Source organism: Tachysurus fulvidraco, chromosome 9 (genome assembly GCF_022655615.1).
Source record: "Tachysurus fulvidraco isolate hzauxx_2018 chromosome 9, HZAU_PFXX_2.0, whole genome shotgun sequence".
In the NCBI taxonomy this organism is placed as follows: domain Eukaryota; kingdom Metazoa; phylum Chordata; class Actinopteri; order Siluriformes; family Bagridae; genus Tachysurus; species Tachysurus fulvidraco.
The window spans coordinates 23,946,671-23,959,404 of record NC_062526.1 but is presented as its reverse complement, the minus strand read 5'-3'; the positions used below and the strand labels follow the sequence as shown (position 1 = coordinate 23,959,404).

Below are 12,734 nucleotides of genomic sequence, written 5' to 3'. Positions count from 1 at the left end.
CTCAGCAGGCTTATTATTATTATTATTACTATTATTATTATTATTATTATTATTATTATTATTATTATTATTATTATTATCAAGCTTGTTGTGATAGTACGAGTAATGTTATAGGTATCAGTAACAGATAAAGTACCTTATTTCTTCTGTTTGTAGAATTTTGATGTACACTTAAATTATTAGATTAATTATCTGTAGCCCAGCTGTAGTACCAGCTTCTAGACACAAGATGTCGCTACTTAGTCACTAAGCCGTAGCTTTATAATCAAATAATAAATAAATACATTTAATCACTTTTTAAAAACATTTTAAACTGTAAAACAGGTTAATAATTAAAATTATACTCCTCTGATTAATCTTACTTTTCATAATCACTCTTGACCAGCCTCTATGTTCTCCTCAGCTCACATGCTGTAAATGTGTCTTTATGACTTCCTGTAAGTCTCAGGAAACACACTTGCTGGTGAATATACTGATGAACATTACAGCTTTGTCCCAAACACTAGAATTCCTGTGTGTTATAAAGTGAAGTTGATGTTGCAGCTCATGCCAGTTGTTTATTATTATTATTATTTTCTCATTTTTTAAATGTTGTACATCTTCTCAAATATCTTAAGGACATGTTTGGCTTGTAAATTCTATATATATATATATATATATATATATATTTAGTGTGTGTGTGTGTGTGTGTGTGTGTGTGTGTGTGTGTGTAATGGAGTAAGTTTTTTTTTAAATGAGAAATGACATAGTGGTTGTTGTGGTTTCCTGAAAAACAAAGTGTATAAAGAGAGACACTCAGTCAGTGTGTCAGTGTGTGTGTTTCACACTGAGGGACTGGTGTGTGTGTGCAGAAGAATCAGTAATGATGAAGTGCTTATATCTTTTGTATATCGTGTTTCACGTCACTGCAGGTGAGTGAAGTTATTTTTTCTTTTCTATTACAGAAAGGAGAGAGAATATTATCCAGTTCTTATTTCAGCTGCTTTGTGTTTAGTTCATGTGGTTTCTGTCCAGACTGGGTTTACAGTAGGCTGGATTTCAGCTCTGTTCCTAAAAAATAAACCAAACACTGTCAAATGTTTATTAATTAGAGAATTAACAACGTTAACAAGTAATTTATTAGTGGTTTTGTATTTTAATGTCATTTTTACTAAAATTGTATATTTTTAGACCAGAATGTTCTTCTCATTAAACTGTTCAAAAATGGGTAAACATACACAACATGCCTTGTGTTATAATGTACTTATTTAGATCAGATTTGATCATGTGAATGTATCTATAATAACTCACATAAAGCATAGTAGAAAAGTTATTTCCTGTAACTTGTAGGTCATTTCTTCACTCTGGACTTAGCTGTAAATAGATGCGTGTGAATTTCACACCTTTTTCTGCTGTCTGTCACTGATGTCACTCCACTTCCTAAATCATATTTAGAGTTTTTATTTTTTTTAGAATTAGTTACATGCATTTAACAACATAACACTCTCAACAATGGTATATTTGGGGTCTCCTATATATCACTTTTCATTTCTTTGACACAATTTACTAAAATAGATTCAATTTTATTTTTTGTAAAACTAAATAAAATGATTAAAATAATATTATTAGCTGATTATCAGTTCATCTTCATAACGTTTTCTATTTTTAATAATGTGTAACATTACAATCAAACTATTAGCATGTTTAACAGGACAATCAAACCATTACCTCACATTCCAAACACGTTCAAATATAAAAGAAAACATTACAAACTACTGTGCAATCTTAACTTATGATACGGAAGACTTTAATAAAAATTCCATACCTTGAAAAGGGGATAAAATATATATGCTGTTGTCTGTGTGCTGAGCTGTATTGGCTGTGACACACAGCATAGCTTGACTCAGCAACTCCGGCGGCCTTTGAGTTCCCCCTACTGGACACTCCTTGAATTACATTGTTAGTTAACCAACAGAACAATAATAAACATCACATTAAGTTAATTATATTGATCTTTTTAAACCATTACATAAACTATTTTACATTTTTTTATTTTGATTTCTGGATTTGAAAACACACCTCTTGTGTTGTTTTATCCCAGCTGTATTCGGTTCAGCACGATTTCTGCGTTTAAAAAGCGAAAATAATGCAAAAGAAAATCCTTTGGAAAGCTGAGATGGTCCAGTGTTCCACGACCGGGTCGTGGAAAACTGGACCATCTCTATACTCTCGCCAGGTTGCTGGAGAGTTCATGGGAGTTTGCCCAACAAGTTCACATGTGCTTTGTGGATCTGGAGAAGGCATTCGTCTGTGTCCCCTGTGGTGACCTGTGGGGGGTGCTCTGGGAGTATGGGGTCTGGGGCCCTCTGTTAAGGGCTGTCCGGTCCCTATATGACCGGAGCAGGAGTTTGGTTCGCATTGCCGGCAGTAAGTCAGACTTGTTCCCGGGGCATGTTGGATTCCGGCAGGGCTGCCCTTTGTCACCGGTCCTGTTCATTATTTATATGGACAGGATTTCTAGGCGCAGTCTGGGGCCGGAGGGAGTCCGGTTTGGGGACCACAGGATTTCGTCTCTGCTTTTTGCAGATGATGATGTCCTGCTGGCTTCCTCAAATCAGGACCTTCAGCGTGCACTGGGACGGTTTGCAGCTGAGTGTGAAGCGGCGGGGATGAGAATCAGCACCTCCAAGTCCAAGGACATGGTTCTCAGTCGGAAAAGGGTGGCTTGCCCCCTTCAGGTTGGTGGAGAGCTCCTGCCTCAAGTGGAGGAGTTTAAGTATATTGGTGTCTCGTTCACGAGTTAGGGAAGGATGGAGCGGGAGATCGACAGGCGGATTGGTGTATCTTCTGCAGTGATGGGGTCGATATACCGGTCTGTTCTGGTGAAGAAACTCTATTTACCATTCGATCTACGTTCCTACCCTCACCTATGGTCATGAGCTTTGGGTCATGACCGAAAGGACAAGATCCCGGATACAGGCAGCCGAAATGAGTTTCCTCCGCAGAGTGGCTGGGCGCTCCTGTAGAGATAGGGTGAGGAGCTCAGTCACTCGGGAGGAGCTCAGAGTAGAGCCGCTGCTCCTCCACATCGAGAGGAGTCAGCTGAGGTGGCTCGGGCATCTGTTTCGGATGCCTCCTGGAAGCCTCCCTGGGGAGGTGTTCCGGGCATGTCCAACCGGGAGGAGGCCCCGGGGAAGACCTAGGACACGCTGGAGGGACTATGTCTCTCAGCTGGCCTGGGAACGCCTCGGTATTCCCCCGGGAGAGCTGGAGGACGTGTCTGGGGAGAGGGAAGTCTGGGCATCCCTGCTTAGACTGCTGCCCCTGCGACCCGGGCACGGATAAGCGATAGAAGATGGATGGATGGATGGATGGATGGATGGATGGAGCTGAGATGGTGCATTTAAATGTCCAGGGGATTAAAATGTCCCGAACTTTGAAGACAGTATATAAAAAATATTATTATTAAATATATGTTCAAACTCCATAAATATATTTTATGACATCTCACCATTAACTGGTTCAAGATTTATTGATCTATTGTGTATAAGAGATATTAGAGAGAGGTTTTAATAGTGGCACACACTCCTGTGCCAAGTGGGTGCATGTTGGCACACCTCTGTATGTGAGTTTTCTCAGCTACCGAACTATAAAACTTCATATAATTGATTTATATGTCACTATAGAATTTCATTACATCCAAATCCAGCAGTGTTCAGTTTGTTTTGGAGTCTCCCCACCTCTAACTACAGGACACAGCGCGCATGACTGTATGCCAGTCTGAGCCACTTCCCCTCAATAGAGCTAAAAGTCCACAATAAACCCATCTTTACATACATTACAGCTGTCCGAAGGTAATCGTGTAATCGGTTCAGTTTATCTTGAGGGGGGTCAAAACTTTTAGCACTAGATTTTCTGGATTTGAAAACACACCTCTTGAGGTGTATTAGCCTACATGTATTCGGTATTAAAGCAAAAAAAAAAATCCTTTGGAAAGCTGAGATGGTGCATTTAAATGTCGAGGGGATTAAATGTCCAGGGGACATTTCAAAATGTATGAATTAAATGTTCTGAAGAATAAATATTACCTTAATAGTGCATTTGAAAATATTGTACTTCATGTATTCAGTAGATTCTGAGTGTTTGTATGTTTGTGTCTGTAGGCTGTGATCTCTCTGCTCAAACTAAATATGTTTACAGTGAACACCCTGGTGGTTCAGTTCTGTTACCCTGCTCCTGCTCTGACCTGCACACCAAACCTCACACATTCACCTGGATGGCCTACATAAGAGGACGTCTGAATGACGTGTTAAATGATGAACACTACCGTGGCAGACTTCAGCTGTTTAATAACACTTCTCCTGGTAATCTGTCTCTGCTCATATCTGACCTGAGAGAAGAGGATGATGTAGACTACAGGTGCAGAACTGAGAAGGGACACAGAGACATGCGTATTAATGTTAAAGGTAAATGATTTAAATACACAATAAAAGTTTATATTTAGTAGAAAATCATCGTTGATCATACTTAAAATTATAGTTCCCTATGTAATAAAATGTCTATGACACATCAGTATTAAGTTATAAATGACATTAAATACTGATTATGGTATCAGACTGACCTGAACTTTGGACTGGTGTTGGATTGGATTTGTGATATTTCTCAGTCTAAACTAAGATTTATTCTCATAACATTGTAGTGTTTATAGAGCTACATGTCAACTGACATAAGACATAAACAGTAATAAAGTCTTCACTAGATGTCACTGTCAACTTGAGTTTTTTATCTTAATATCTGATACATCAGAATAAATTTTAATATGACATTAAACATTAAAACCAAACTCTAATTTACAGTCAAAGAAACTCTACATAACACACTAGACCTGGTGTTTATATTAATTTAACATGAACATTGATGAACACAGTCTGTACATCAGCTGATACATTAGGAAGTCTTTTTAAATACATGTCTTTATAAATATTGATTTGGGTTCATGTCACTTATTATTAGGAGTTTATTAAGGAACCATTTAGCCCTATGAAGAAGTCCCTTAAGTAATATTTGAACTTTATTTATCAGTGACGGTTCAGTGATCACCAGCTTCTCCTCCTACTTTGTGCTTTAATTACATTTTTTTGGTTAAATTTATTTCTCAATACTATGTTCACATTTTTAAATCTTTTCACACAGTGAACACAACAGCGGTCTATGTGGACTGAATTATGTAGCACTTTTCTTTAATTTTACACAAAATCATTGAATAACCTCAACTTTTAAAATATCATGAATTATTTTCTCAATCAAACTCAACCACAAACAAAACTCTGTGTGTCTACAGCTTATATTTCACATGTACTTTTCACCATGCAGTGTGTAGTGTTGTCTCCTCACAGCTCCAGGGTCCATGTTTCAGTCCTGATCTTTGTACTTCATGTTGTATTCAGTAGATTCTGAGTGTTTGTATGTTTGTGTCTGTAGGCTGTGATCTCTCTGGTGATAAGCATCAGGTAGTTATTAATGGACACCCTGGTGGTTCAGTTCTGTTACCCTGCTCCTGCTCTGACCTGCACAACAATCCTCAGACATTCACATGGACGACTAAAAGAACAGGACACTGGACTGACGTGTTAAATGATGAGCTCTATCGTGACAGACTTCAGCTGTTTAATCACACTTCTCCTGGTAATCTGTCTCTGGTCATATCTGACCTGAGAGAAGAGGATCAGAGAGTCTACAGGTGCAGCACTGGATTAAGGGAATACAGAGACATCTGGATTAATGTTAAAGGTAAAACATTTAAATACTCAATATAAGTTTATATTTAGTGTGCAAACAGTCCTGATGAGAACTGAATTATAGTCACATATGTAACAAACATGTCTACTAAATTTACCATAACTGATGGTTTTACTCTACGAGTCATAGTGTGTCACATTAAAATGACACATTATTTGGTGTGCAGGTCAGAGCAGGAGCAGGGTAACAGCACAGAAACACCTTTGTGTCATGTGATTTCTGTCTGATTATCATCACCACAGAGGGCACAGCCTTCAGAACACACCTTCATTACTACTGTCATAAACCTACATAAGCATTAATAAAAGCTTCAGAAGGTGTCAGTGTCATGTTGTTTAATCTTTATGTTTTCTTTTAATTTACAATCAGAGAAATAAAATACAGAAGTCTATATCTGATATCTTTGTCAATTCTTTGTTTTCACATTAGATGACACTTATTACTCTTTATAAATGATCTAGATTCATGTTAGTTGTTGTTTATGTAGGTGTCATTTAACTTCATTAACATAACCCTAATTATGTGTTACCTTTAATTTTAAGGATGTTTTTTACTGACATTGTTTCATTAATAACTGAGCGTGAGTGTCATGTGCCATATTACTAACAGTGATTATAAACAGACTTTATATTTATTAAGGTTTGTCTTTTCAGGAGGAAGAAGAAAAACTTCAACACGCCCGGGTAAAACAGACAGAAGACCTCCATCAAAACAGCCTCCAAGTAAAACAACACACTCTCCACCTGCATCATCCTCAACTACACTGGAACAAGGTAAACAACAAACTCACAGCAGCCTCCTTCTAGTTGACATCCTTTTGTAATCAGAATGGAAAAACATATCTACATACTTACAGTAAAGTATTTTAAATTAAATTGTTTTACTGTTCTGTTTGTTGGATATTTGAAAGCATAAAGAGAGAGACACACACACAGACACACACACACACAGACACACACACACACACACACACACACACACACACACACACACACACACACACACACACACACACACGTATCACTGAGTTTACTGTTAAATACCAGTCACTGAGTGTGAGTCAAACAGAACTGCAGCCTCCACACCTTACTTGATCACTTCAGAATGTAAAATATAGTTGTAACCACTAGAGGTGTGATATCTGAGTTTATTTCTTTTCACCAGGAACATGCGGAGAGAACGGGATTACTGAAGGACGTCCGGACTGTAAGGGAAAGCCAACAGATCAGGTTAGCAAACGTAAAATGAGTTATAACAGATCTGTTTCTACCTTTAGAGTTTTTGTTATATTTGTGATACACTGCAGGTAACACACATGACCCACACATGCTTTCACTGAACACTGAGTTATAGGAAATGATCTTCTGCTGCTTCTATCAGAGCAACACGTGTTGTAACCTTCCCATTTTCCCTGGGTCTTTTTGACCCGGCCAGAAGGATTTAATGTGTCATAACTTGGGTTTTCTTGCACATATTTGCCTGAAATTTACCAGGATTGTTCCAAATGATGAACTTTGCAAGTAAAATTAATTTGATCTATTTTCATTGAACTATGTGTTCAGACCAATATATATTTTGCGTTTTGGATCCGTCTGGGTCATTTTGACCTGACCACATTTAGTGGGGCAATAGGTCACACTTTTGCCCTTTTCAGCACAATGAACATACATACAGACACAAAAATGCACACATAAAATGTCCACAAACACACGCACCCAAAACACACACTCACACCCCCTCCACACACTCACACCCCCTCCACACACACACACACACACAAATTGGGCATTGCATTTCATTAGGCCTCAGGAAAATATAAAGCCATACATTTGTAAATATTTCACACTTTTGATATGCCTTCGCCTAGCAAAATATGATCTACCGAAATGATGCCACACACACACACACACACACACACACACACACACACACACACACACACACACACACGTTGTGTTTTCATATTCAATGGAGTATTGTGTATTCATATTCTGGAGATATGCTGAGTAATGTTTGACATTTATCAGTCAGTGGTTATCCAAAATAATATTTAGTAATTTCTGCTTATTTTACTCAAAACATGGCAAAATTTCATAAGGTTTATCGTTGATAAATTAAGTATAATAAAAAAACATAAGGAGGTAAACAAAGATTTATTCACATGAAATTATGACATGTTTTTAAGTGTGTGTGTGTGTGTGTGTGTGTGTGTGTGTGTGTGTGTGTGTGTGTGTGTGTGTGTGTGTGTGTGTGTGTGTGTAGCCTGTTGTTGGTTGATCAGATGACATCAAGTGGGCAAAATAGATATTACACACAGAATGGTGATAATTGTAGAATTTTTGATTTATAAGCATTCAAGTCAATTTGGCCTGGAAAAAAACAGGTTTTATTATTTGCTGACATTAAAAATGGTCAAAATGGTTTCAAAACAATCTCCTGCCCTTGAAATATACCAACCTGTAATTGTGCATCAAACTTTGTGCCTCTATAGTGAAAATAATTCAAAATTCTTGTTTTTTTTTACTAAAAAATGAGGCATTTTTGTATATAAATAAGGTTTATTATACCATATATATAAATATTGCAAAATATATGTTAATATATTGGAAACAAGACTAAAAAGGTGAAAAAAAAGGCTATCATATATACTTCATTTTTTATAAGCAGTCAAAACAGACAAGGTCAAGTTGACTCAGTGCTCCTAATTTGTATAGGAGGACAATAGGGAGGGTTAAGGAAAGAAGTCAGATTTGGAGATTTGTGTTGTCTTTACAGGATTTTACCTGTTTCTTGGAGTCACCAGCAAAACCCACAGAATTTGTGTTATATGTGTAATTTTCTGTCTTTCCACAGCCTGAACCTGATCTTGTCACTTTCTGTATTAAATAACACATTAACACAGCCGGAGCAGCTCAGGTCCAGATTAACACTGGAGAGAAAACTGAGTACACCAACATTATAACAAAGTAATCCAATGTAAATATTCTCAGATATTATAGAATAATGCTGAAAACATAATAAATACACACCGTGGTCAAGCACTAGATTATTTCTGGTGGGACTTTTGTATGTGTTTAATTTTACTGTTAAAAAAGGGAAAATGTTCAGATAATTTCTTCATATTCACCTTCATTATGTTAGATAAGGGTATTGTTCTGCATTCACTTTTTCTGTTAATCATTAAAAACTGCTGATGGATAAATTTGCAAACTGTATTTTGAGTGTTCATGACATTTTTCTCATCTTATGTGTCCCATTCTTACATATATCAGGTTAAGAACTGAATGTGCTAGAAGGCTTTTGTGTAAATAGGCTTGTGTAAGAAGTTCTTATTTGTGACTTTTTAAAACGTTGAGCAAAAATAAAAAGAGGAGGGGTGTTAAATTTGCATGGACTAAATGTGTTGTTTTTAATAAATAAATAAGATTTTACATCAATACAATTATTTATAGTATTTAAACAGAATCACCCAAACAATCACAAAAGCCGGATTTTGTGGTAAGTAAATAGTGTAATAAATAAATTGTGAAATTTGAAGTCTACCAATCTTCCAATTACTCCGTCCAGGGTGTATCCTGCCTCGATGCCCGATGACACCTGAGATAGGCACAGGCGCCCACGTGACCCGAGAAGTTCGGATAAGCGGTAGAAGATGAATGAATGAATGAATCTTCCAATTATTTGTTAATGAATAGCTGATTCCTTTAACTGGAGCACAAAGGGATCATTAAATAAAGAAACCTGTAAATGAACCACATTATTATTCTAAGTGTTAAGGCACCACCTAGTGGTCAAGGTAGAACATGGACTTTTACATGTGACAAATTCAAGCAGAATTCTCAAATATTTACATTTACATGACATTGTTTACAATAACATGTTGCTGTACTGAGGTTATGGTATGTGTGAAATTCTCTAATTTAAATGGTCACGTGGTACTGATTAGTTTTCTATAACAGCAGCTCTAACAGTAGTGCTGGTTGTAATTGAAATCACAGGTTTATGTTAATGCTTTATGAACATTTACCTTGTAAATGTCTCGTGTAGATTGAATTTCTTTCTCGGTTGTTTCACTGATTTCTTGTACACACCTGTCTTGTGTTTCCTTGATTGGTTCATTGTTTATTGCTTATCGTTCCTTTCAGTGAGAGGTTAATATCTGTTGTATTAATGATGTTGTGGAGTCTTGTTTTGTATCTTTTTTAAATTTTAATTCTTGGTTTTATTTGTTTGTTTGTTTGTTTATTTAAATATTGTCTTGATGATACTTGATCTTTTAAAACAATGATCAAATCCTAGTCCTACACTTGACCCCCAAATCTTTACAAAACACAATATTAATGCTGCAGATGAATATTACTCCAGCTTGATTTCAAATTATTTTATTATCAGATTCAGACTTCCTCTGAGGAAAAAAAAAGAAAACTAATGCAAAATGAACATGACTTAGTAAATCGTCCTGTTTTATTCAACAGAATGTTATTTGTAGAGGACTTTTAACAGTAAACATTGTCACAAGCAACTTTAAAAATTACTTCAAATTCTGACCAAGCTGGAATATGTGAAGGAAATTTTATCCTATTCCTGTTCATGTGACATTAAGGGTCTTCTTTCTTCTTTCTGCAAAAATCTGAATGTAGATTTAGATCACTAATGAGAAATTATCTGTAGTTAAGCTGTAGTAACAGATTTGTAACACAAGATGGCGTTTAGTTTAGTTACTATATTAGCAGGCTTATTATTATTATTATTATTATTATTATTTTCTCATTTTTATTATTATTTTTTAATGTTTTACATCTTCTCAAATATCTTAAGGACACGTTTGTCTTGTAAATTCTATATACATTTAGTGTGGGTTTGTGTGTGTGTGTGTGTGTGTGTGTGTGTGTGTGTGTGTGTGTGTGTGTGTGTGTGTGTGTGTGTAATGGAGTAAGTGTTCATTTTTTTTTTTTAATGAGAAATGACATAATGGTTGTTGTGGTTTCCTGAAAACCAAAGTGTATAAAGAGAGACAGTCAGTCAGTGTGTCAGTGTGTGTGTTTCACACTGAGGGACTGGTGTGTGTGTGCAGAAGAATCAGTAATGATGAAGTGCTTATATCTTTTGTATGTCGTGTTTCACGTCTCTGCAGGTGAGTGAAGTTATTTTTTATTTTCTATTACAGACAGGAGAGAGAATATTATCCAGTTCTTAGTTCAGCTGCTTTGTGTTTAGTTCATGTGGTTTCTGTCCAGACTGGGTTTACTGTAGGCTGGAGTTCAGCCCTGTTCCTAAAAAATAAACCAAACACTGTCAAATGTTTATTAATTAGAGAATTAACAACGTTAACAAGTCATTTATTAATGGTTTTGTATTTTAATGTCATTTTTACTAAAATTGTATATTTTTAGACCAGCATGTACTTCTAATTACTCTGTTCAAAAATGTGTAAACATACACAACATGCTTTGTGTTATAATGTACTTATTTAGACCTGTTCAGATTTGATCATGTGAATGTATCTATAATAAATCACATAAAGCATAGTAGAAAAGTTACTTCCTGTAACTTGTAGGTCACTTCTTCACTCTGGTCTTAGCTGTAAATAGATGTGTCTCTGTCACTGATGTCACTCCACGTCCTACATCATATTTAGAGTTTTTATTTTTTAGAATTAGTTACATGCATTTAACAACATAACACTCTCAACAATGGTATATTTGGACTCTCCTATATATCAATTTTCATTTCTTTGACACAATTTACTGAAATAGATTAAATTTAAATTTTTGTAAAAGTAAATAAAATGATTAAAATAATATTATTAGCTGATTATCAGTTCATCTTCATAACGTTTTCTATTTTTAATAATGTGTAAACTATTTTACAAAAGTGTAGATGTGTGGCTCTATGTGTGGTGGCCTGGTGTAATTTCTGCGTCACTTCTCTCTGGTCTTAGCTGTAAATAGATGTGTGTGAATTTCACACCTTTTTCTGATGTCTCTCTGTCACTGCTGTCTTTTTGACCACCGACTTCACTTCCTACATCACATTTAAAGTCTTTATTTTTTGCATGTCACTAATTGTAAATGTATAAACACTTTGTTCACCTTTTCAAAAGTAGTAAGCGTCTTTTAATACTATGCATTTGTCTTAAAACAAATAAAAAAGTAAAAAAGCTGATTTCTACTTTAGCCTTACCAAGCTGTGTTGTATATTTCATTCAACTTTATACACCCCATTAAATATTCAGTTCTTTATTAAAAAATGTCAATATGTCAGTCAATATAAATATTATTAAGAAATGTCCATATCAGGCATGTGTGAAGTGTTTTGATGGTTATAGTGCATTAAGGATGTGAGGTTAACTGCTGTAATGAGCTGCACGCTCGTAATAGTAATAGTAGGTGACAATAGTATTGATAAATGTTTATGTTATTAGAAAAACACTGGAAACTGATCAGTTTAAAGAAATCTGCACTTTGTGTTGTATTTCTCTCTCCAAGTGGTCTTTACTTACAGATGTAGTTATAACATTGAGTCAAAACAAGTGGAACAAATACACACATGATCACAGGATAGTGTAACACACACAGTAGTTAGGAACTGGGCTGAGAAACAAGAGATTCAGGTTTTGAGTTCAGCTGATGATGTTCCACTACTGACACTGTGTGTTTAAGTAAACCTTTTAATGACAAACTGGACAATTCCTTCAACCTCATGACTTGTTTTTTTCTCTCACCATCAGCTGTGAGCTTTATATTGACCAGTGAACCTTTATTAATTATACCAATACTAAGATATGGAAATAAACAAATCATCATAATATGATATCATAAATAAACAAAATATGAACAAAGAAAAATAATGATCTATTTGCTGGATGTACCAATTCTCTATTCATCACTAAATACTTATTTATCTGTATATTTTTCATATGAACTAATAATTCTTAAAACCACTTAAGACCTAAG

The 12,734-nt window shown here is 35.6% G+C and overlaps 2 protein-coding genes and 1 long non-coding RNA gene across 3 annotated transcripts in view; all 3 read left to right on the top strand.

The window, feature by feature from the left end:
• The first annotated feature begins 796 nt into the window (after nucleotides 1-796).
• Nucleotides 797-6,601, top strand: LOC125145531. The gene is made up of 4 exons (XM_047818702.1): nucleotides 797-911; nucleotides 4,143-4,445; nucleotides 5,461-5,769; nucleotides 6,432-6,601. The coding sequence occupies exons 1-4, from the start codon at nucleotides 863-865 to the stop codon at nucleotides 6,599-6,601; spliced, it is 831 nt and encodes a 276-aa protein (XP_047674658.1). The 5' UTR covers nucleotides 797-862.
• Nucleotides 6,602-6,937: 336 nt separating this feature from the next.
• Nucleotides 6,938-9,166, top strand: LOC125145565. The gene is made up of 2 exons (XR_007143963.1): nucleotides 6,938-7,007; nucleotides 8,632-9,166. It is a non-coding gene; the product is annotated as an uncharacterized LOC125145565 (long non-coding RNA).
• A 1,607-nt stretch (nucleotides 9,167-10,773) lies between these two features.
• LOC113636948 overlaps nucleotides 10,774-12,734 on the top strand; it is a 57,039-nt gene continuing 55,078 nt past the window's right edge. Inside the window, exon 1 of the mRNA XM_047818945.1 lies at nucleotides 10,774-10,912. Within this exon, the coding sequence (XP_047674901.1) occupies nucleotides 10,864-10,912 (49 nt within the window). The 5' untranslated portion in view covers nucleotides 10,774-10,863. The remainder of the gene's footprint in view (nucleotides 10,913-12,734) is intronic.

Excerpts from the sequence above, each read along its gene's own strand:
- LOC125145531 (XM_047818702.1), top strand. The coding sequence starts at position 863 with ATGATGAAGTGCTTATATCTTTTGTATATCGTGTTTCACGTCACTGCA. Across the intron at positions 912-4,142 it reads CGTGTTTCACGTCACTGCAG|GCTGTGATCTCTCTGCTCAA; the intron begins GTGAGTGAAGTT and ends TTGTGTCTGTAG. Across the intron at positions 4,446-5,460 it reads CATGCGTATTAATGTTAAAG|GCTGTGATCTCTCTGGTGAT; the intron begins GTAAATGATTTA and ends TTGTGTCTGTAG.